The sequence below is a fragment of the Lemur catta genome, chromosome 14 (genome assembly GCF_020740605.2).
Source record: "Lemur catta isolate mLemCat1 chromosome 14, mLemCat1.pri, whole genome shotgun sequence".
Classification (NCBI taxonomy): domain Eukaryota; kingdom Metazoa; phylum Chordata; class Mammalia; order Primates; family Lemuridae; genus Lemur; species Lemur catta.
In genome coordinates this window covers 60,685,157-60,709,922 of record NC_059141.1, presented here as the reverse complement: position 1 = coordinate 60,709,922, position 24,766 = coordinate 60,685,157, and the positions used below count along the sequence as shown (strand labels likewise).

At 38.1% G+C, this 24,766-nt stretch overlaps 1 protein-coding gene across 5 annotated transcripts in view; it reads left to right on the top strand.

Moving 5' to 3' along the window:
• NRG3 (neuregulin 3) overlaps window positions 1–24,766 on the top strand; it is a 1,032,879-nt gene that overhangs the window by 783,519 nt on the left and 224,594 nt on the right. For all 5 annotated transcript variants that reach the window (XM_045567954.1, XM_045567953.1, XM_045567951.1 and 2 more), the window contains exon 3: window positions 5,675–5,748. In XM_045567954.1, the coding sequence (XP_045423910.1) occupies window positions 5,675–5,748 (74 nt within the window). The remainder of the gene's footprint in view (window positions 1–5,674; window positions 5,749–24,766) is intronic.

The following is a 24,766-nucleotide window of genomic DNA, read 5'->3' as shown; positions in this document are numbered from 1 at the left end:
CTATAGTTAATAACAATGTATTGCATACTTAAAAATTGCTAAAAGAGTAGATTTTAAGTGTTCTTACCACAAATAAATACGTGAGGTAATGCATATGTTAATTAGCTTGATTTAGCCATTTCACATTTTATACATATTTCAAAACATAATGTACACCATAAATATATGTAATTTGTATTTATTAATAAAAATAGAAGGAAATGTCATTATCATTTTTTGATGGCAATTCTCCTAAAGGGCTTTTCTACCCATAGTCAATGAGTACATTTTAAATTAATAAAAAACTCAGGAAGTATGCCTTTAAATCAGTGACTAATGTCTGTGATATGGTTTGCTTAAGAATAATTTGAGATTAGATAATAATTTACAAACTAGGTCATTCATTTTTAAAAGAAATCATGGTTTCCAGTCATGATATTTGGGCCTTATTTTCAAATCCTATTCTTGGGAAATGTGGATGGCTGTATGGCAGTTGATGTGTCCACTGGATTTCCACGAAGAATTTCAGAAGGTACAAGGGCTTTGATGTCAACCCCAGCTGAGTTTGCACGTAGCTCAAATACTTGCCGGCTGTGTGGTTTTAGAGTCAGATACTTGACCTTTCTCCATCTCCGGTTCCACAATGAAAAAGCTGGGATGATAATTTCAAATTCAAAGAATAATGAAAACTAATTATTGAATGCTTATCATGAACCACAGGTTTTACATCATTTATTCTTAATAATGCTAGGAGGTAGCTACTGTTATCATCTCTATTTTATAGTCAAAGGAAAGGAGGGACAGAAGGCGTAAGCAGCCTGCATTCAAAGCCGGGCAGGGCTCCAGATCACCTGCCACTAAGACGGAAAGTTTAAATGCCTGATCATCCTTCCATTTTCCCCAACCAAGGACTGAGGAGAATTGGCAAAAGATCTTAAAGAATACCTTGAAAGATCGTCCTTTTTCAAATCAGCATTTAAGAGTCCCCTTAAAATTGACAGGCTTGTATATTACCAACAAGTGCCTACTTTCCTGTAACAGGAAAAAGTAACGGCCACTTTTTTTCTATGAACGAAAGTTGCTCTGGTCAGCAAAAAACCATGCAGTTTGTCCACCACCATTTTCCCCATGAAGCTAATTGATTTCTACTAGTTAACATTGTATGTCTAAAATTAAAGTCCCAAGAAGGAAGTATGTATACCTTCCACAGCATTTATGCAGAGAGCAGGCACTGTACAGGATTGAAGCAAACATTCGGATTTATATGTATCCTTCATATATTTGTCTCTATGAATTATATAAAATCTATTTATGTAGATAAAATCTTTAAGCAATTGTGTCATATCAACTGTGTGTGCTTGCTTGTTTATCTCCTTTTTGGTATTGTTCCCATTTTATTTGAGTTGAAAAAGGGAAGCAAAGATATTAAATAATTTTTCTAAAGTACATTCACACAAAAATGAAGTGGAAAAGCCAGAATATAAATATAAACCCTCTTTAATCATTATGATTATTAATAAGGAAGACAGGTGCTAAAAGACCATGTGTAGACTGGGCCATCCATACAGATAATCAGGTTTCTAAGAATAAAGACAGAGTGGACATGGTGAAGGTGGCAGGGAAGCAATGATAACACCTTCCACTAATGAGTAATGACCAGCAAACCAATAGATCAGGAGCAAGAGAATAAATATTAATGGCACAGTTCCCTCAGTGGACCCTCTTTTGTATTGTTTGTTTTTGTTTTTGTTTCATTTTGTTTTCCTAACAAGAGAAAGAGAGAGAAATTGGAGAATGATCTGCCAAGTGTAGGGAGGCTGTTGATCACGAGTGGGAGTTCAATTTTTACTCCTACTAATATTATTAGCTCTAACTTAGTTGTAGTTCAGGAAATGGGTGGAAAGTAACTGGCATATGAGAAATGGGAAGAGGTAGAAATGGTCTGAAGTTAGCAGTGTAGGCTGGTGACCAAGGTAATCACTTTTAGCTGGTCAAAAGGTGCTGCTTTCTGTAGGAACATCAGCAATTGACTTGACCATTTTAAGTTTCTTTCTCAGGGGCCTCCCACATCCAGGCTGGGTCATAGGTCAACAGCTTCTGCTTTGCCACACCAGACAAAACGAGTATTGAATTTCAACCCAAGATCATGGATTTTGTATTTCTCATCTTTGCCAGTACATTCGTATTCTCTTTTGCTCAAGGATTGCCTTTTAAAACTTTTCGCTAAAACCAGCCACTGGGCTTTTCCTCAGGCACAATGTAAAAGAGGAAAAAATAATAGAAGGAGATACTTGTTATTTCAGATACAGCTGGACAAGTAGGAGGGGGTGAGGGCAAAGCTATGAGGATATCAGAGGCAGAAATATTGATGTCTGCATTTGAAACTACACAACTCCTCTCCTCCTGGGGAAGTGGGGGCCCTGGTTTGTGGTTTGGCCCTGAGGCTCATCAAGAGAGAGACTTTGCTGGGCTCAGAAAGTTTCCAGCCCTCCCCGACACACACCCTACCCCCATAGCAAGGGGCCAATCTCTCTTATTCTGGGTTACCCTACCACAGTTAGCTCTTCAGCCTCTCCTCTGCCCTTCGCTGCTTTGGACGTGGTCTCCTCAACTGTGCTCTTCCCTACTGCTTTTTAAATATGGAAATAAACAAAACAAATATCATGATCAAGAACTTACTGGTTTCCAAAGTGACAACTCCTTCACCTCAGGGTAGATGTACACACAGAATTTAAGACTAATTTTTTTCCAAAGTAGAATATCTTCACTCTTGCATAATGGGTTTGCTTTGTGGTTATTTGACTGTTGATAATAATTTTCTCATTTTCTTTACACAACTATCTGTCGACCTTGGCTGTGCTTCCTGTCCTAACCTTGCTCCCTGCTCTCAGGCCACCTATTTGTAGAGTCAAAACTTACCTGTAAAACAACTGAGGAACACTGTGATTTTTAATATGATTTCTGTGATGTAAAACTTCTAAGGACTAAAGAAACACAAAGAACAGGGAGTGGATGGACTGGATAGAGCTTTGAAAGCAAGGCAGAGTGGAAAATAATAGAATATTAGCCTGGTTAATGCATGATGTTTGTTTTTTTTTAACATATATTCACCATTAAAGATTACACATATACTTTTTAATGTTATTGATTCTGTCGTGCTTTAAGAAGAACAAACACAAAGACCTTTCTATTAAATATTATGTGAATTTCTCTTGTTCTTATGCTTTTATCTTGTAAAAAGAAACAAAGAATTATAAACAAAGCACTCTCAATCCCCACCAAAACTAACCAAAACCAAAACAAGCAATGCAATGATATTTCTCAAAAGAGGTGCTTCCCACACCATCAGAAGGTATGCCAAGCTCAATCTATGCAACAGAAGTGCATTTTTAAGACTTTTGTTTTCTTTGCTTCTTGTCTTTTATATTGTCGTAAATACAACCCACTTCATTGGCATTACCTGCCAGCAACATTCCATCTTCACATTTGAATGAGTCTGGATTTATCAAGGTGATATATCTGTGATTTTTAAATGGAAATTTTATTTTGTTGTTCGTAAAACCCAGCATCTCTTAGCAATGACTTGAGCCTCCTTAACAAAGGATCAGGGTTTACTGCATGTCCAACCACACAGCCTCTGCTGGGCTTCCTGGCCAGGCTGGGCTGCTACCACATGACAGTTTATCACCTCCAGCACACAGGTATGAAGGCAGGATAAGGGTACTCACCGTGCAAGTTTCCTGATAACTCATGAGTCCTGAATACCTCAGGGTGGGCTCGTAGTCATGGAAGATCAGTTTAAGACAGGGAAAATTTTCAAACATCTTTTCTTATTTTCTTTCCCACACACAAATAGAATAATGTATTTTAAGTAAGGCAAAACCCTTAAAAAGCAAAACAATACCAGTAGAGTACTTCTCCTTAAAAGCCACTATCTCCTTAGGATACTATTCTTATATGAAATAAAGATACAAGTAAAGCGTGCTTAAAATCTCCCACATATGTTGGAAATAAAATCTTCAAAAAGTGAATGCATACAACAGTACCTACTCAGGACACAACTTATCATTATGGGAAATGAACATTATAGCACTATGGCACAGGTAATTCTGAATAAGGGCAAGCTAATAACATTAGGGCAGCTTTCAGGAAACAGGAATTTATTTTTTTTCAACACAGATGTACTTCAGTACTAGGTATTTCCTGACTTTTTACTGTTATAGGACCAGTGATATGCCTGCTTTATTTCAAGTACAATAAATTAATTTTTTAAAGGTTATGAAAATATGCGTCTGCTTAAAAATAAAATCTTTCAATAGTCTGTTGGGTATCTGGAATATCCATATATCAGAGGTCTTTGTTCTTAGTCTACAAGGAAAAATGCCAAATACACTCCAGAGTGCCAGGCTTAAAAAAGGTGCTGAAGAGAGCCTGCCCAATTATCTCAATTCCAATTTGGCTCACAATGAAAGGTAGAAAAATTACCTAGATGTCTTTCCATGTCGCTGCTCCAGTTGCAATAGACCTTATCTAATAGTTTATTATACTCAGAAAACAAAGCATATTCTAAGGAAAAAATTCACAGTTCCTGTCTCTGATGGAATGGTCTCTTTGGATTCTTTTGTCGATTTCATAAATTTCTAACAACCAGAGGATCGTTTCTTAAATCTGATTTTTTTATGCCAGCAGCACAATTTCCTCCTCTGTAAGTAGGACAGATTCATCCCATAAGCAACAATGGATGCCTCCTTGCTTAACTCAAGCCATGACAGATTAAGCTTCAAGCAGACCAGTCAATGCCACCTCCCTGCTTAATGAGACTGTGCAGAGGTAGGCGTCTGGGGCCTCAGCTGATTTGTTCCCTGAACTGCCAGCTGAGGAGCCACTGTTGTCTGAGGCGGCCAAGCAGCCCTGACTGAGCGAGGGGCTCTGAAGACCCGGCAGAGGACCGGCAGGGCTGAGGCGATAGGCCTCATTGCCGGTGCTTCCAAGCACATTCCTTACCTCCAAATTGTGCCTGCCTCAAGGTACTTGCCTTGCACAATGCCTGGCAGAAAGTAGGCACTTTGCATGTGTTTGCTGAATATAAAAGAGAAAAATGGGGAGAGAAAAATGGGAGTTTCGAGATGCCTTCAGACCTTGCCAGATAAAATGCTGTTCTTTCTGGCAAAGTGGTCAGGTGACACTCAATAAAGAATAGCTAAGAAGTAAAAGGAAAAAAAAAAGGTACAATCAGCAAATGAATAAACTGATATAGCAGAAGGAAATGAAATAAGCAATAGCCAAAACCTGTAACTGATGGATTATATTACAAAATGATTTTTAGTGTGATGTTTCTGATTTCCTCTTAGAGACCAGAGTGTTAGGTAAGGAAGAGCACACCTGCATCTAGAATTATAATTTGAGGATAACCATTATTCAGATTGCTGTGAGGCATCTGAAAATACTATTCCATTTGCTCCTTAGGTATTGCACATAAAACTATAAAAGCAAAGCTATGCTTTTTTTTCTTAACACAGAAATAGAATCAAGAATCTGCCTGTCCATGCCAGAAACAGACTGAATCAAATGATACAAAAGCAAGAATGTGCTGTTCTCACATTTATGTAATTGGTGGCTATTTTACTTGTTGAAATCTTGAAATGAATCTTTCACAACCACATGCGTATGTTTGTCATTTATCCCCTTTTCTCAGGTGCAAAGAAGGCTACCAAGGAGTCCGTTGTGATCAATTTCTGCCGAAAACTGATTCCATCTTATCGGATCCAAGTAGGTCAAGCATTTTTCTTCTCTCTCACGCAATGTATAGGCAGCCCTTACTCTGAGAAATGGTTGTTAACTCAGCTGGAAGCTGTATTTCAGTTGAGTGTCTCTGAAAGCTGCCAAGGACAGAAGCTGATGACAGATGTTAATGTTCAAAGCATGCTCAGAACTAAGTCAGTCCAGGTTTTCTCTGGAGATAGGGCCCGGGCTCTAGAGTCTATCTCTAATCTCTGCCGGGAACTCCCAGCAACTCCTTCCCCATTAGCTCTTGGGCCTTTTGCCACCCACTACCCCCTTCCAAAAACAGGAAATTGAAAAAGAAAAGGGCTTATTATTTACTCAAAAAAATGTTATGGAAATGTTATGTTGTGTATCATAACGGTTCTTGCACTTTGGTTGGTAATTTGTGATAATATCAAACCATTAAAACATTTAGCTTACTTACTGAAGTAAGAAAATATATGCATATAAAATTGAATAAGAAGTTGTCAAACAAACTTCAAAAACTCCATTTTTAGCAACACGGTTTGCCTATCACCAATTACTGTCTTAAGGACAAATTATTTTTTCTCTATTCATGATAGAAGACGATTTGCAACTAAAAAAATATTGCCAGTCAAGTTTCTGTTTTTATATGGAGTAAAAAGAAACTTTTTATACTGAAATGCCCGATTCTGATTAAAAGTAAAATTTTTACTTTTTCTGGAACTATTTCTCTGCTCTTGTGATAGCTGCTACAATTGAATCACCACTAAAGAAAAGGGATTCTTATTGAGTCAGCAATTTAGTTTAGAGAAGATAATGACAGGTATTTCCAAATCGTAAAGGCAAAGTTGTGGTTTTCTGAATATCATATATACATAACACAGGCTTTAGCAAAGTATTTTGTATTGACTACAGACAGAGGTTGCCCTGCCTGTGAGAGTGTATTTTGCTGCATAATGAACATGTCTAGTCATTTTTCAACATCTTTTGAAAGTGCATATTTTCATTTTCTCCATGAATTTCTAGCTGCATTTCCTCAAGTAAATGCAAAGTTCTTTAAAAAGAAAAAGGGTTTGTTTAATTTAATTTAATTCTGTTTCATCTTGGCAAGGCAACCTACCATCCAGTAATTAACTACTATTTTCTTTGCAAATTTAGCTTTCCTTGAGAAAAGTGAAGGTTGTCGAAAGCTATCAACCAGCCCAGCCGTGGATATCTCTGTTCTCTGAAATGTTAGGCACTGTTCTCTAGGAATTACCCAGAGGGGATGGTGTTACTGGAAGGTTGTGTATTTTATTTATCTTGTGATGTTGGCCACTTGCTAAGCTGGTGTCTGAAAGGCTATTCATGGTTGTGTTTAGAGACATATATTTGGAATATTAGGACACTTATGTAGAAGAATGGGCTTGCTGATTTTTTTCCTTTCTTTCTCTCTCTTTTTTCTTTTTCTTTCTTGTTTTCATTTCTCCTGATGTATCTAGTTTCCCTCTTTGTTTTTCTCTCTTTGCTTCTGTATCCTTCTCTTCTCTTTTACGCTTTCCTTCTTTGCCTTTCTTCTTTGTGTTCTTCATTGCTTTTTCTTTTCATATATGACTGTGGGGTATCTATCAAGTACAGGATAATGGGCAAGGCCTTGCCTATGGTACAAAGTGGGTAAAAAAAATAATAATCTCTCTTTAGATAATTTAATCCAATTTTGTCATCCAGTTGGATATCATAGTCCCTCAGTGCAGAAGTTGGGGATGAGGCCCACCACAGTGACAGCTTGTTCCTCGAGAAACACATGATTCCATGATCAGTTACTATCCCTGAAAACTTAGGTCCTGTATGCGTAAAAACATTTAGTGCAGCAATATTTATGATGGTGAAAACATGAAAACATTTCAAGTAATCAATCTGTCATGTTCTATTAAAATTGCTATTAAAATTATAACTATGTGAACTGTTTCTATAAAGTAAAACCACAAGACAGAAAATTATTTTAATAAAAAATTGCAAAAGGAACATCGTTAGCCCCAAAGGTAGAAAAAAATATACTAAAATGCTCAAAGAGGATTTTTATTATTTGAGTTGTGGAATTACATGGAATTGTTTTCCTTTTTCTCCTGCTTTCTGCAAAATGGCATATCATGATGTGGGTCAAAATGTGTCAGAATTTCTTAAAATAAAAAAACAAGAAAAGCGTTAAGAACCCATGGATGAGTCCCTGAGATACAGTTTAAATGGAAAAAGCACTGTCTTCCATTCATTCATGTTCTCATTTATTTATGTAATCATTAATTTATTTCAACAGTATCTGAGCATCAACCAAAGACCATTTAATCTGTCAGATGCTGTTAATGCCAAGGTGTGCAAACAGGATTTAGGCTGTGAGACCCCCACAGAGTAGTGAGGGAGAAAAAAGTGTGGCTATATACTTTGGGGGATGAATTAGATGTAACAGTTACCTCTTTGTGACCCTGGCGGATTTATCTGGCTCCCAAGCCTCAGGTTTTCATAAGCGCAATGATAGCAATACCTGTGGGCATCTATCATAGAGATTGACAAAGAGTCAATACCAGATAAATGTGAGCTCACTTCCCTTATCCATCATTATAATCGTTATTCATGTGTGTTTAGGTGGTACACGTGCCAAGCGCTGTGCCAAAGGCTTTACCTGGATAGTCTCATTAAATTCCACAGTCGCAGTCTAGTGGGGAGTACACTGGCACTTGCTCACATTTTATGGATAAGGAAATTAGACCTCAGGGACGCTAAGTAAACTTGCTCAAGGTCACACAGCTAGTTAATATTGGAGTCTAACTTCCACTCCAAATAAGTTTAGGGCCTGAGCTCCCAACTGCATGGCTCTTTCTTCCCTCCCCTAGAACCTTCCTTCCTCTAGTTATTTTCAACAGGACATTTATCACTCTAAATTTCATTGACTGAAACTCAATGACCTGCGGCAAACATTATTCTAAGGAACAATATTTGCACAAATTTCATATCTTAATGCAGCAACTTGAGCTTCCATAGAGATTTAAATCCCTAATGAAATTTCCTTGTCAAAATTCTTGCTGAAGGATTGTTTAATTTGCTGCTCATGATATCTTCGGAATAACTCTGTGCCCAGGAAATAAGCTCCCCTCCAACACCCTCCCTCTCTCTATTCTTCCTCCGCTGTCTCCTCCCTTCCCTCCATTCCCTCTTCCTTCCTCCCTCTCCCCATCTGTCAGTGCATGCTTCTACCTACTGAAATCTTGGCTAACAGGGGTTAGAAGCCTCTGCTCTTTCCTTCTCTCCCAGGCAATGCAGAGTTGGTCAGAAACGTGCACTTTTGACAAATTTTAAACATAAAATCTCAAAATATATATATTTAGGGAAATGATGCAAGGATGTCACTGTGAGAGCCTCAATGGCTGCTATGACAAGCGTCTTTCTCATGGCTATAGGTTAGGTCCTCAGACCTATTATTCCAAAAACTCATCCCCTCTACAGCCCCCACCAAAACCCTATAGCTAACTCCACTCAGGAACACATATACATACAAGAATCAATCTTATAAGGTGCTTGGATGCCAGTTTTTGAAAAAAAAAAACACAAAAATATCTACTGCATATAGCTGTCAGGTTAATCAAACCCTCCTGTGGATTCAGGGTACCACAGGCCACATTCGGATCTCAGGGCTGAATCGTAAGCAGGCTTCCCAAGGGAGACAGGGGAGGAACAGGCTCGGGTAACGGTCTGTGGAGGTCAGCATCGGCTCAGCTCATGCAGCCTTCCCGGCGGGCACGTGTGTCTGAGTCGCGCCTCCTGCCAGGCGACAGCAGCTGGCTTCCAGGAAGCTGCAAACCCTTCTTGACCCTTTCTGATGCGACTGCTGCAGAACCAGTCTCCTCCCCACAAACACTGGGTCGGCCTGTAGACTCCGGCCCTGTTCCCTCCTCCTTTCCACCCGTTCCTACGCGGGCGGTGGCCGTGCTCAACCTCGAAGCAAAGCTGGGTGGAGCCGCAGACCTGTGGGCCGCCCGAGGACACAGGCAGGTATTTTTTTTTTGTCTCGCGTCTCATGAGCTGCACTGACCCGAGTGTCAGCAAGATGCTGACCTCGGCACCGGCCAACGGAAGCCCGAGGGCAGCTCCAGGGAACAGATTTGGAGCAGAGGCAAAGCACGGGGCGGGGCAGGAGCGACGCCCACCAGAAGCAAGCGGCGTTTGCAGACCTTCCTGTGCCTTCTTGCCGTCGGCATCCCCAGGGCTGTGACAACAGGTAACGAGTCTGCAGGCTCAGTCTCCGGCGTGCAGTTTATATGGCTAAACTCTCGGCGTCATCTGGTCTCCACCGTGAAACGGGGCCGGGTAATGCCCAGCTGCAGTCAGTCCGTCTGTGCTGACCGCCGTTCGCACTTTGGTTTCCCTGCATCTCAGGACCAGGCTCTGCTCTCAGACCACCTGGAAAGGTGCCAGGAGCCTGGTCTGGATGTGGTTCAGAAGAAGACTAGTGAAAAAGATGATATGGGTTCAGACTTCCCATCATCCCAATCTGGGCCTGTGTGCCTCAACTTCCCGGGAATAATCACTTCGCAAGCGCCCAAAATAAATCTTCCCATAGCATCTGGGTCTAGCCCATGGGAGGAAAGTGACCCAGTCAACACTGTTCACTTCCAAATGGTCTGCAGAGACAACCTACTCAGACTGAGGAAGCCCATGGGATTGTCACCTCCAGCACCCCAGTTGTCGGGCCCAGAGCAGAATGGTGCTTCCTTTGTCGTGCATGGCACAGTGAGAGAGAAGAAAACTTGGGAACAACCCTTCAAGAGACAATGTGGGGGCCAGGAGCCTGGGCAAGTGTTTGCTAGGCAGACACAGGAGGTTTCCATAAAGCTTATTAACAGGAGGTTTCCCCCCAACAGACCCATGTTCTGCACTCTACCCTTCTCAATTTTATTTAACAGGTAGAAATGTGTTCTATGTGTCAACAATTAGATGGAAGGTTGGAAGGAAAGGTGCTCCCAATTGAAAGTCAAAGGTTCTTAGTTCTAATCCTGTAACCACCTGCTTTTAGTAGTGTGACCTTGGGCAAATCAAAGTTTAATTCAGCCTCCATTTCTTTATCTATAGAGCAATCCCATGGACATCCTATTTAAAAGAAAGCAATGGCTCTCAGTAAGAAGTGGGGTTCAACGCATAGCCAAATTGTGTGTCTCTCTATTCACTTGTTCATTTGTTCCCCCAAGTCATTAAGCACATAAATGTGTACCACGCTCTGGATCCAAACAATAATAATCACAGATGCTACTATCTTAATACATTTGGGCTGCTATAACAAAATGCCATAAACTCAGTGACTTATGAATAATACAAATTCACTTCTCACCTTTCTGAATGCCAGGAAGTCCAAGATCAAAGCACCTGCAGAGTCAGTGTAAGGTGGAGGCTCTTTTCTCATAGACCGTGCATTCTCTGTGTGTCCTCACATGGTGGAAGGGGCAAGGTGACTCTCTGGGCCTCTTTTCTAAGGGCATGAATCCCATCCAAGAGGACTCCTCTCTCATGACCTCATCACCTCCCAAACGCCCAACGTCTGAATACCACTACATTAAGGATGAAATTTCAATGTATGAATTTTGGGGAAGCACAAACATTCAGACCCTAGCGTCTACTACTGATAAACTTACCATCTAGTAAACTGTGTTTATTTAAATTGAATTATAGACTCCAAAGGATATAAGGTCTACAAGAGATTGAAATGTTTTCTTCATTCACTCTTTCATTCAAAATCTTACTGATAGTTTGACATTGGACAAATAGCTTAACATTGATAAAAGCTGTTTTTCTTCTTCATAAATTAAGATATTACTAATCAGTAGCATATACAGCTATTGCTAGGATTAAATAAAATAATTCGTTCAGAGCATGTTGTGCTTGGGACATGTTGAGAGCTCAATGTATGTTGTCTATTATTATCATTATTATGTTCATTATTTCAACTGTCACCTTGATTACTACACAGTGTATGAGGCATGGAGACAGGTGCTGCCAGAGATTAAAAAGTATGAAACTTATTACCTGACATCAAATATTTCCAGTTGTATAGAGGAAATAAAAATGTACAAACAAGGACACTTAAGCACACACGCAGAACACATGACAACTTAAGGGAATATAAAAATGGAGAGCAATAAAGTTTCACATAAAGTGGAGGGAGGGATCTTCTTTGCTCAGGAAAGGCTTCATCTAGGAGAGAAGATTGCCTTGAGCTTTTTACACAGGGTGTTGTGGCTGTGTACTGTTGTACAAGCTGCACACTGCCCAATTTTACCAGTGCCATTCATACTAGAGTGTGAAGGGCCCTCTGTGGAGTGTGCAACGTGGTCCTGGGAAGGAAATTTCCATTAATAAAGTGTATGGTAAAGGGCAGATTCTTGAGAACACGAAGCATAAAGTAATCATCACTTGACCCTGGTCCATTAATCCACACATACAATAATCCCTATAGAAAAGGAGTATCTTCCAGACTGGGATCTGCTGGGAATACTTAAGTCTGCTATGTTACTCTGCATTCCAGGAGCCATAAAAACATTGACAGCTGAATGGATTCATATGCAAAATATGTCACTCTTTTTGCCATTTTTTTCTGGCCTTGCATGAAAAGGAGTTACAGAGAATGACCTGATTTTGATCATGTCGCCATGAATCTCATAAAGCCCATTGGTGCTGTCACGTCTGTGAAATTTTTATATATTTGATTGCTAACATCTTCAAGTCTACACTCTTCAATTGTACAAAACACCAAACTTTTACCAATCATGCATGCAAATGCACACCATTTCTAGACACTAGGAAAATAATTTTATTTATAGGAAAGAAAAACTTCTCCATACACAGATGATTCAGATAACTATTAATAATCAACTAGTACATACCATTCCAATGATTTAACACTTTTTTATGTGGAACACATATGTATTTGATTTGAACCAATACATTGGAAGCAGGATTCATGGGGCCAGAGGGAAGCACAGTTGTGCTTGTCTCTCACCGCTCCCCCCCTGGCTCTGTCTCCCCAGCTTGCTAACAGCAGCTTCCTCTTGGCCCTGGCTCACTGCGGGGGCCACACCCGGGAATATAATGGATTGTCCTCCTACCCACTCAGGGAGGCTGTTGGGCAAGTCTTAAGACAGCTCCCAGCCAGCTGGTTCTCAGTTCTTCTGTGTGGCCCATAGCTGGTCCACAGGGTGTGCTGACCATGTTGTCTCAACATGCACTGGGACTGCTGGCCATTCAGTTGCCTCTGTCCCCAGACTGCCAGGATCAAAAATGGCCCTCTCTCTGTCCTGTCCCTTTTATATTTTCAAAGTAAGAGAGGGAAATCGAGTGTTATGGAATGGCTCTAGATTATTTCTTTTATAAATTATGCAGATGGTGATTTCTCTCATACTTCATTATTGATTATGCATTATATTGACACCTTAATCAAACCTGTAGGAAGAACTAAATGTTCACATCTTGTTCACAATATATTCATTTGCCTTACAAAATTGGGATCATTCTCTATATTTTTTGTAACTTGGCATTTTTTCTCCACTTAGTATATCCTGAGACTTTTCCCATAGCATTTTGTAATCTTATATTCTTCTAAATTGTTGTTTTAAAGATTATACCATTATAAGGATGTAATATAAATTATTTAACCAATCATTTATCGTGGGTCATTTAGTGTGTTTCCAATTTTGCATGATTACAGTGATTGACAGGCATTATGCGTAAGTCTATGTACCTTGAGGTCCAGATTATTTCTTTAGGATAAATCTTAGACTTTTGATACATTTTGATAACTCCAGAAAAGTTATATCAGTTTATATTTCCATGAGCATAGTATGAGAGGGTTGATTTCAATTTTTCCTTTACCAACACTGGATACTTTTGTTTTAATTGTTAATTTTATATGGAAAATTATACCCTACCAATATTTTAAATCACATTTCTTTGATTACCAGCAATATTGAATACTTTTGATTTATTATTTATGATGTTTTCTGAAACATATGAAAGTTTTTTCTTTTACATAATCAAATCCATTAGTTATTTTTTAAAAATAATGCCATGCTTTCCTTTCCATGAAATGAATTAAATATTTAATTAACTTAATTAATTTAGCTGTTCAGTTTTATGATGTATATACTTTATTATTATTTATCTCATATTTTGATTCATGCTTATGCATAGTCATGTCTGAAATTTATGTCAGTGTGTAGTTTGAGATTAGGAACAATATATTTTTTAAATAGAGTTAAAATCACTTTCCCAACAGAATTTTTGAATAATCTCAAGTTCCCTCATTGATTTAAAAAGATAAAGTAATCAACACTCTATAATATGCATATCTGGTACTGTTTGTAGACTTTCTACTCTGCAGATAGAGAATATTTAATTTTAAGAGAATTATATTTCACATTTGGTAAATTATCTCCTCATTTTTGTTGCTTGCTTTTTAAATATAATTGATTAAATATGGTTCAACCATATACTGAATTGAACTTGGTTACACATAATATTTTATAATAACATCTGATGTTTTGAAGAGCAGCCATTGTAGGATGTTAAATAAAATATAGGATTCCAATAGTATACATGGATGAATAGGGTGACCATGCAAATTATTATCTAAACTAGGATACTCAGAGAGTAAAAGGCAGAGCTATGAATAATTACAGTGGGACAAAAAAATATGAAGCAGAACTATATAGTCACTCAAATTTGTAAAATATATATGTTTATACTTTCTATTTGTGCTTTAAAAAATAACTTGAAGTCAATGCATTGAAAAATGTGGTAAGATTACAGAAGTTTTTGTCAATTTTTTTATATTCTCCCAATTTTCTACAATATATTCATATTATATTTAATATGTTATTAAAAATAAATTTAATAATTATTAAAAGAGTGACAATAACAACAAACACTTTTTTGATGCTTACTGTGTGCCAGGCTCTGGTCCAAACACTTTATACAGATAATCTTTGCACGGCCTTGTAAAGTAGCTTAAATTAAATCTCATTTTAATGATGAAGAAACTGAGACGAAGATGAATAAAATGATTTGCCCAAGGGTACACGCTCAGTAAATGGTAGGACTGGGATTTGAAACCCACTGGGTATGCCATCTAAAAATAAAAAATGAAGGAACAGTTTCAAAAGTTCACAGAAACTCTTTCCCATAGAGGTATAATTATCATGACTCTTCACATTGCTTCTCTATCTTCCAGTGTCATTATTTTTGGAGACTTTTCATATTCTTCTGTTGCACTAGGATTAGCCGTGTCTTCTGACAGACTGTGTGTGGGTCCCTGTACAAAACTTGTGGGCCTGCAGGAAAGTTTTCTTTCATTTTACGTTTCCGATTGTGAGGTCCCTCAAGGGCAGAGTAGGGTAGGCTCTGCTCAAAGCCCCGTGGGTGTGGGTGAAGGAGTCCCACTGTGGTGATAACTTCCCTGGGGTAGTGTTCTGTGTTCAGCTGGTAATCAGGAGTTTGCCATTTTGAAATCTCCACTCTGCTCGGGCCTTAACTCCATGAAGAGGAGATCCTGGCAGTGCTTTGTCTCTGCCTCCAGGGCACCTACAGCTGGGGTTGCTGGAAGGTAGGAGTTGTGTTGCCATGGTTACATGCAACAGGTGTCATCAAGCCCAGGACAGGTGCTTAGGTTCCTCCTCCCCCACACCCCTGCCCTCTCCACTTTAAGAAATCTTGGTAGGGTTCTCACTCCCTGGATAAGCTGCTTGAAGCCTCATTCCCCTCAATCCTTGATACAGTTTAATTTTGTATAGACTTTCTTTGCAGTGTATTTCAATCTTCACTGTATTCAACTTGTTTCTTATGTGTGAGGGTGATGCCCCCTCCCTAGAATTATATATTGACATACCCCCCTCCACATCTCATAGCCATAATGTATTCATTTTCTCCATGGAAAATCTATGAGGGGGCAATCTTTTTTGTGTCTGATTCCTTTTTATCTAGAAGTTTCCAAATGGTACACTTTTGAGTGAGTGGAAGGAAACATTGAAAGAAAAATGATGGAAAATTTGGCCAAGAATACCTAAAGATTAAAAGCAAAGAAACAATAACCTCAAAACCAAATTGGCCCTCACCCAAGGGTGTGCAGGGCACTGGAAATTACCTTTCTTTTCCCCTCATTGCTTTCTGTACTGCTTCCTCGTTGTGCGCTTTGGATACATTTCAATCACATCTAGTAACATCGCATGTATCACTAGATAGTTATAACCACTTTCTGCAAAATGCAGGAGCCACCATAATGATTTTCATCTGTGTTAATTAGGTTTCCTAAATGCATCTATTTATTTATACTCTATGCCCAGGAGCTGTTACATTTTGGAGATAAATGGCAGAAAATTATCTGTTTCTTTTGATGATGTTGTACATGATGTCAATTCTCAAAGACTACCAACAGAATGCCGTACTCACCTCCCACTCGCCTTTCCTTGGGAGAGCTATTTTAATAGAGGATGATAGAGCAATTTTGCTATTGTGTGACTGACGTGAAATGGTATGGTGTGAGCTATTACCATCTTTATTTCTAATTTGGAACTGCTATCACCCTTTCAGTTTGTATATAGTTTTAAAAAATTGGACAAAAATTGTAAATAGTATCTCCTAATGTGGATTATAAAAGTGAGCACAGAGAAGTAGAAAAATTGACCATGTTGTTGACAGTAACCAGAGATACAGGGTTATGGATTTTCTCTTAGTATTAGGGCCATATTTCAAATTCCAACAGTGGGGCTTTTATGGGAGGAAGATTTATATGCTAAAAATTGTGCTAGGCCTCTATCTACACTTCCTTATATATTATACCTTAATTATGACAACTTTATAGTTGAGGCAACTGAGATTCAAATAAGTTAACTAACCCACCAAAATGATCCAGTTCTAAGAATTCAAATTCAGATCTGCCAATTCTATACCTTAGACTTTCAAGTGCTTTCTGATAGGGGCCAATAAAATTTTGTTACAAGAGGACCCTTTTTATTATTTATTTTATTTTTCACAAAAGGTCAAGAGCAAAACATTCTGTATCATTTTTTGATGTGAATATCTTGATTGGGTATTGCATTAAGCAAAACAGTCTAAGGTACATAACCTAATGTCTGAGAAATGATAGGCATTTGACAAAATTATGATGAGTTGAAATGAATTTTTTAATGATCAGTTTTGTATGACCATAAAGTTTTGAGAAACAGCATCGGACCTTCTGAATTTCTGGCTCCCCTAAAGTTTCAGTGTCTCCCTATGAGTAGGTTTTCACTGTTCAATTATATGAGTTGGTATCACCACTGTCTCCATTGTCCTTGGAATTTTGAAAACTTCAATACCTTCAGGGAAGTTTTGTGAGAGAATTAATATGGAATTGATCTGACAGATAAACACTTGATTCCTACTGTGTTTAAATCATGAGGAGATTATAAATTTTCCAGTTTTTCCTGATTTCTTGTCTTCCCAGAAAAGCTCTGTGATTATACCTGTAGGACATTTCCAAACAATCCACTTCAGTGGTCCAGAAACACGTTCCAGACCCAATAGGAGTACTTTGTGAATAATCTATAAATGTTACCCCTTAATTAAGGATGAGCAATGAGGAATTAAAAATCAAATAAACATTTCTGCAGTGTAAGCTGATTCAGATATAAGTAACATTTATTAACTAGTTCATATGAGAAACTTTGCCAGCTACATTCACATGTGTTCTGTTATTAATATTTAATTCTTATAATTACAGGGTAAAATAGCTCTTACTATCCCCATTTATTTTCCAGTTATGCAAATAAGACTAAGAAGGTAAAAAATAGATGAAGAAAATGAGGAGGATTTATTGAAAGATATAAGAAAACTTAAATTGAGAGATGTAACATATTCTAACATAAAACATCTTTTGTAAAATGGCATTGTTCTTTAAATGTGTATCAGTATAATTCTAGCTGAAATCCTCAGACTAGTTCATAAATGTTTTTATTGGATTTTGCTTTTGCTTTTGGTTGTTTTTGTGTGTGTTTTAATATGGAACTTAATCAGCAGCTTGTTGAAAACTAAATTGTAGTTCTATGGGAAGACAGGGACAGTGTCAGATTTGGTTCACGCTGCTGTAATTTTGATGGAACAAGTAAAAGAGAGACTCGTTCAAGGTAACATGTTTTGCTGGTTCCCATTTTGAAATGTGTTTTTATTACAGCCACTTTAAAATTCATTTAGTATCTACCAAATGCCTATGACTTTGCTGAGTGTTATGGATAATTAATATGGTAATGGTATATTTCATTTCATTTTAAAATCCTATCTTAGTTGAATTTAATTTTTAATATAGTAATACCTTCATCAGGTGCAATATCAAACCATATAAAAGGATTTAAAATGAAAAATCTTCTGCCCCTGTCCCCCATTCACCCAGTTCCTCTGTCATAGACAATCAATACTGTTAGTTTCTTGTAAATCTTTATAGAATTATTTTATAAATATATAAGTAAAATGAACAAAAAAAATCCCTTCTCCATTTTTATATAAATAACAGCTCATAACACATACTATTCCACGCCTTGGGTTTTCATTTAGCAATGCACCTTCAACTTCACTTTATTTCAGTACATAAGGAACATTCTAATTCTTTTTACAGTTGCATACAATCCTATTCACTGCACATAACATAATATGACTGCTGTGGTCTGAATATTTGTGTCCTCCCCCACATTCACACATTGAAACCTAATCACCAGTGTGATGACATTAGGGGGTGGGACTTTTGGGGTGCTGTAAGATCATCAGGATGAAGTCCTCATGAACGGTATCAGTTCCCTTATAAAAGAGGCCTCAGAGAGCTGCGTCGCTCCTTTCACCATATGAGGACACAGCAAGAAGATGTATATAAACCTTTTCCGCCCAGCACTTTGATCTTGGACTTCCCAGCCGCCAGAACCATGAAAAATAAATTTCTGTTGTTTATAATCTACTCAGTGTGTGGTGTTTTGTTACAGCAATCCAAAAGGACTCAGACAACAACAAAGTTAACAGCTCATCTGTGGATTTGCATTTAGGTTATTTGCTATTTACATTGTGCTATTTTAAACAGGATGTAGGATAAATTTCTAAAGTGGAGTATCCAGATCAAATATATGTATCTTTGTAGACTTTTAGGCTCTCTTCATTGTCATCCGTAGAGTTGTGGCAATTTAAACTGTCAAACCCTCTGTTTCTCCAAAGTCTCTTTGGCATGACACTTTGTTTTATGGAATTATTTTTGTCTTTGTTCAATCTTAGATGTGAAGAGTGCTGTCTCAAGTAGTTTTAAATTTAATTTATTTTGTGATGAATGACATAGAGCATCTTTTCATGTGTTCAAAGCTATTTGTATCTCCTTTCTTGTGAATTACCTCAATATTCCTTCATAGTTTTCCATTCAGCTATTGGTCATTTTTAATTATCAGTAGGAGCTATTTATATGTAAGTGAAATTAATCCTTAAATAATCTCATAATGATTTAAGATTCCAACAGTTTTTCGCTTTTGATTTTGCATTTTGTCTTTGATTATGGTAGTTCATGCCAAGCAGGAAACTTTTCTTTCTTTTGTTTTTCTTTCTTTCTCTTCCTTCCTTCCTTCCTTCCTTCCTTCCTTTCCCTTCCCTTCCCTTCCCTTCCCTTCCCTTCCCTTCCCTTTCCTTTCCTTTCCTTTTCTCTTCTTTCTCTCTTTCTCTCTTTCTTTCTTTCTTTTTTTCCTCTTGTGTCTTTTGTGGCAAATGGGTTTTGTGTAATACTTTAAAAAGTTCCTCCTCACTCCAAATTTATTCAATAATTTTCCTATTTAAAAATTCTGGGAATGTTATAATTTCGTTACCTTATCCCTAAATCTTGAAAAGAATCCAGCTTTCTTTTTTACTAGATGATTACACAGATTCCCAAGATAATTTAGTTAATAACATTATCAATAGTATATTTGTCATTAATTTAAATGCTATTTACATATTAGTAATATCATACCTTTATAAATAACTATTAATAGAATATAAGTTACATAATTAAGCATATTTATCTGGCTCTATTTCTGATCTTCCCAGTCTTTCCTATGGATCTGTGTATTTGTGCATCAGTCGGACACTAATCATTACAGGGGTTTTATTAAATATATTAAAATACATAAAAGGAGGGTGGGGCCTTCTTTAAATGTCTCCCCCACCCCTGAAATTCCCTATTTGGGCTTTATTAACTCATGTTCTTCTCACAACTGATTAGTAATATGTACTTGGGGGCTGATTGTTACATTTAAAAGTAGCTGTGGTGCGACATGAGTTAATGAAACAGAAACAGGTTGCAAACTTAGAGAAGATTAAAATAAATGAGGGAGAGAGGAAGCAAGAAAAAGAAGGAGGTAAAGATTGTGTTGCTTCTGGAAGTGGCATCCCAAGTAACTCTCTTACCTTTTCACAGGGAAGATTTATTGACTTTGCCAAGCGACAAACCTGAACTCCATTTAATTGCCTTCCACCTTGGGATCCAAAGATCAATCCTGTTGTCATACGTAGCATTATTTGCCTCGTAACATCCCTCCATCTTTCCACTTTTTCAGGTGTTTCATTTTCTAAAGCAAATATATATTACTTGAACATAAAAAGTTATAACATTATTGGGGGGGCTCATTATTGGTGTGTAATATCATAGTATGAGGAATTAGTGATACGTATAACTTAATATGTAATGAACATGCGCAGAAACACCTGAAACACATTGGCACATGTATAACCATAGAGTACTGTGCTTTTAATTGTCTCGGGATTTGAATAGTTCAAGATCCAGCTTGGTTCAGCAAGATAAAGGATGCTGAACATCTTTGTGCTGATAGAAAAGAACCAAATGATATCCCAGCTAGGAACCCTGAGCTGCTTAAAAAAGAGCTATACCTGGGATAGTGGTCAGGTATAGGAAGATATATCTCAGGAGTGTCTCAGGGAGTTTGCTTCTTCCTATTCCTTTCGCAGCAAACAGGATTCACAACAACCATTGAGGTGTTATCATCAAACTGGGCCCTAGTTTTCATGGTGGCCAGAAACAGACCCTGTAGCTAGACATACCCATCCTTCCTTGTTCTAAACACACAAATTTTACTCTATTGCCTTCATAGTTGTTACCATTTTCTTTCCTTGGAGTTAGATGCTCCTGGCAATAATATCATAGAAGTTTGTTGAGTCGACTCAAACATTCAACCTGGAAAGGATATAACATTTGCTGGGCACCTAATACTTCTTTTGAACACTTGATCTAATTTTACCTCAGTCTCTCTGCTCAAAGAAATATTGAGGTTGACATTACTGATGCCATTTTGCAGGTGGGATGCTGAGTCATGTTTTTCAGTGAGGCTTAGATCAGAGCCTCACTCCTGGTATCAGGGTGGGAGAAGGAAAAGTCCCATTCTCCTGGCTTTCATGGGTGGGAGGGATTTCTCAGAGATGGGCAGAATTCTTTCAACTAAAGGAAATTTGGGGAATATTAGGAATATTAGAAAAGAAAAACATCCACCAAGATGGAGAAAACCATTCCACTGTAAATTAATTAGTTTATTAATCCACATACAAACAACCACATGTTTTCTTACACAGAACAAAATCTAATACATAGTTTATTGTATTTTTGACTTAGGGACCTGATGGTAGGGCCTAGTTATACCATCCGTTTCACATATTTCTAATCTTTCAGGCTCGTGTTGCAATCAAATAAAGAAATAAGGTGGACTTTGCCTGTTCTTTGCACACCCCACTTGCCCCTAGGCGATGCCAGCATCTTCCACTTGCTCATGTCTGCTAGCAATTCATAAATGTGTTCCTGTACCTTGCTGTTGCACTTAGCGTGCTCACTGATTTAAACTTTAAGGACTTGTTGACTTCCTTTTTTCTCAGACTGAAATATATTGTTTGTTTTCAGTCTTCCTGTGAATCTTCTAAGAAATTGGATCATGGATCAGATCTCAGGCCAAAGTTTTCTCATGATATGGGACATAATTCAATCAGCCCAAGACCCTGGTCCTCATTTGTGTTTGTATGCTCTCTTATCCATCATCCATACTTCAGCGGCAACTCTCCAGCGTCTGTTCATTCCTTTCTATAAAACTCCTTTCTTGTTGCCAGAAAACATAGCTATGAAAACATGCTGATTGATTTTGTTTTGGGTCGATCATGAATAACTTTATTCCAACAACTCCAAAGGCAGGCAAATCCTTTCCTGGTATCTCTCTTGTCTAGGAATACCACAGCTTTTCCTTCATCCAACACAATCAACCTTCTATTGCCCTTTGCATCATTTTTCTTTGAGGTGTTATAAATTTTGGTACTTCTGAACCTGTATTTACAAGTCTGGCCAACTTCTTTTAACATTAAAATAGTATAATTCTAGTAAACTCAGGAGAAAAATAACCAGTTCTGCGTGGCAAATGTGTCACCCAGAAGCAAGTTTGATACCAACTGTCATCTGACTTGGAGGTCCTCCTGCCATTCTTTGAAGCCAATGGAGGCAACAAGTCTGTCTACGATACATGTTAGTATGTTTACAATTCCCTGACAAATTGTAAGTTGGGCTTCCTCTATACCGCTCCTGCAATATCAGAGAAGGGAAAAACTGTTATATTTGCTAGTGAAATTTTATCTAAAGAATTAAGCAAGCACACTTTTTTTTTTCAATCATTACTGATGAAGGCAAGACCTACAATGGTCATAAAATGATTTGGAAAAAAAAGAAAGGAAAGCATACCTGAAAGCAACCACACATATGACTGGGATTTTATACAATAATGTAAAATCCTTCTCAAGTATAAATCTGTACTTACCTTGATATATTCAAATTGAACTTTCTGATCAGATTATACACTCTCCCTACCATACCCCCACCCATGCACTTAGCACCTAGGCACTAACTGCAATTCACTGATTTATTTGAGAGTGCACTTGAATGTATAAGCAGTACATTTTACAAGGGAGTACAACTCCTTTTAGAGTTGAGAAAGAAATATATGAATCCTGCCCTCATGGAACATATATAAATAATTGCACTAAATAGTATTTAATTAAAAGTTGCACAAAGTACCATGAACTAAACATCCAGAAAACCATGATGATACACAACAATAATACTGAACCTTATTAGGGGGAAGAGTTGTTATGAATATACTCACTCATTCATTCATTCATTCATTCAGCACCTGCTGTGGACCAAGCACTGTTCTAAGCAGATAGACAAAGTACTTACTTTTGTACATGTGTTGGTTGGAGACAGACTGAAAATAAATAGAGAAATAACTGATAAACAAAGTTATTAGACAGTGATAAGGTAATTCGGTAGAGAATGATTGGATTATTACTTTATTGAGTTTGACCAGAAAACTATTACTTAAACTGAGATATGAATAACAAGAAAGAAAAGTCTTTGGGGAAAAAGCACTCCATGGAGAGAAAATATCCGTGGCAAAGACCCTAAGCCTGGGATAAACGTGATATGTTCAAAACAAAATGTCAGAATGAAAGGTGGAACATACTGTATGATGAATAATGTGATCATATCATTGACATCCTAATTAGGGCACCTTTGAGCGTGAAAGGATATGCCATGTGCAGTAATAACTAGGCAATAGGCATGCGGGTCTGTCTGGGAAAACTGGATTTATGATCACTTTTGACTAGTGGCTCTCAACCAAGGGCAATTCTGCCTCCCAGGGGATATTTGACAACATCTGGAAACATTTTTGGTTGTCACTGCTTGTGGAGGAATTTGCTACAGCATCTGGTGGTAGAAGCCAGGTGTTAAGCATCCAATAAAGCACATGAGAGCCTCCCACAACAAAGAATTGTCTGGCCCAAACTGTCATAATGGTGAGGTTGAGAAGCCCCGCTTTAGACTCAGAAGGCGAGTGATACCAAGTAGGCATCAAGGGAGGATTTGTAAGCCAGGGGGAGTTTTTTTATATCTTATTTGAATTGTGATGTGAAGTCACTGGGGTTATTTAAGGAAAAGAGTGATGTATTTCATTTATGGTTTTAAAAGATCCCTTTGGCTCCTTACAATAAATATAGAGGGGAGAGGCAAGAGCAGAACTGGGGAAATCCATCAGAAGGCAAAGAATTTGATTGCCTTGAACCAGCGTGTTAATAACAGATGTAGAGGGAAGTCTGCTTTTGGAAATACTGCCAAAAGGACTAGATGATGAAAAAGATATGGGGAAAAAGAGGAAAACAAAAATCAGAAACAATTTTCCAGTTGACCTTGAACAAGTGGATGGCTGTTGTTTATATTGCCATGGCTGTGACAACTTGAGCAGGCTTAGCTGCGGGGTGCAGGCTATCAAGAGTTGTGCTTCATCAAGGTAAGACTGAGGTGCTAGCCCACTTGGAGGCTGGAGTGCTAAAGAGAGGTCTAGGCTGGGTTTACAGATTGGTGAGTCATGAGCACAAAAACCGTAATTAGAACCATGGGAAGGTGTGGCCCTATAGGAAGAGTTTACACGTTAGAAGGGGGAGAGGGCAGGGTGGAAATTGCAGAGTTCCCTGACTTTGAAAAGTAGAATAAAGTAGAAAAATCAGAAGTGGAGACTGAAGTGGAACAGCAAGTAAGATATGAGGGAAGGCAGGACAATCTGGGCTCACAGAAACCGTGAGAAGGAGAGAGGGTCGACTGTGTGAAATGACACTACTGAGGGATGAAGTATAGAAGATTGAAGATTAGATTTGGCGACATGGAGGGCACTTGTGATATTGTGCCCTGGGGTGGATGCGGAATAGAAGCCCAGTTGAAATCAGTTGAGACAAGCATGAGATAAGGAAGCAGAGACTAGTCACTAAAGAATTCATACAAGATGTCCATCTTGAAAAAGGATCAGAAAATGAGGTGTTAGTTGAAGGCACTGTGAAGTTAAGAAGTTGAATAGTTTTAAAAACAAAATCATGTTCCTATGTTAAAACCAGATAATGCTACAGAGAGGGAGAAATTGATGAAGCACAAAGGAGAGAAAATAACTGCATA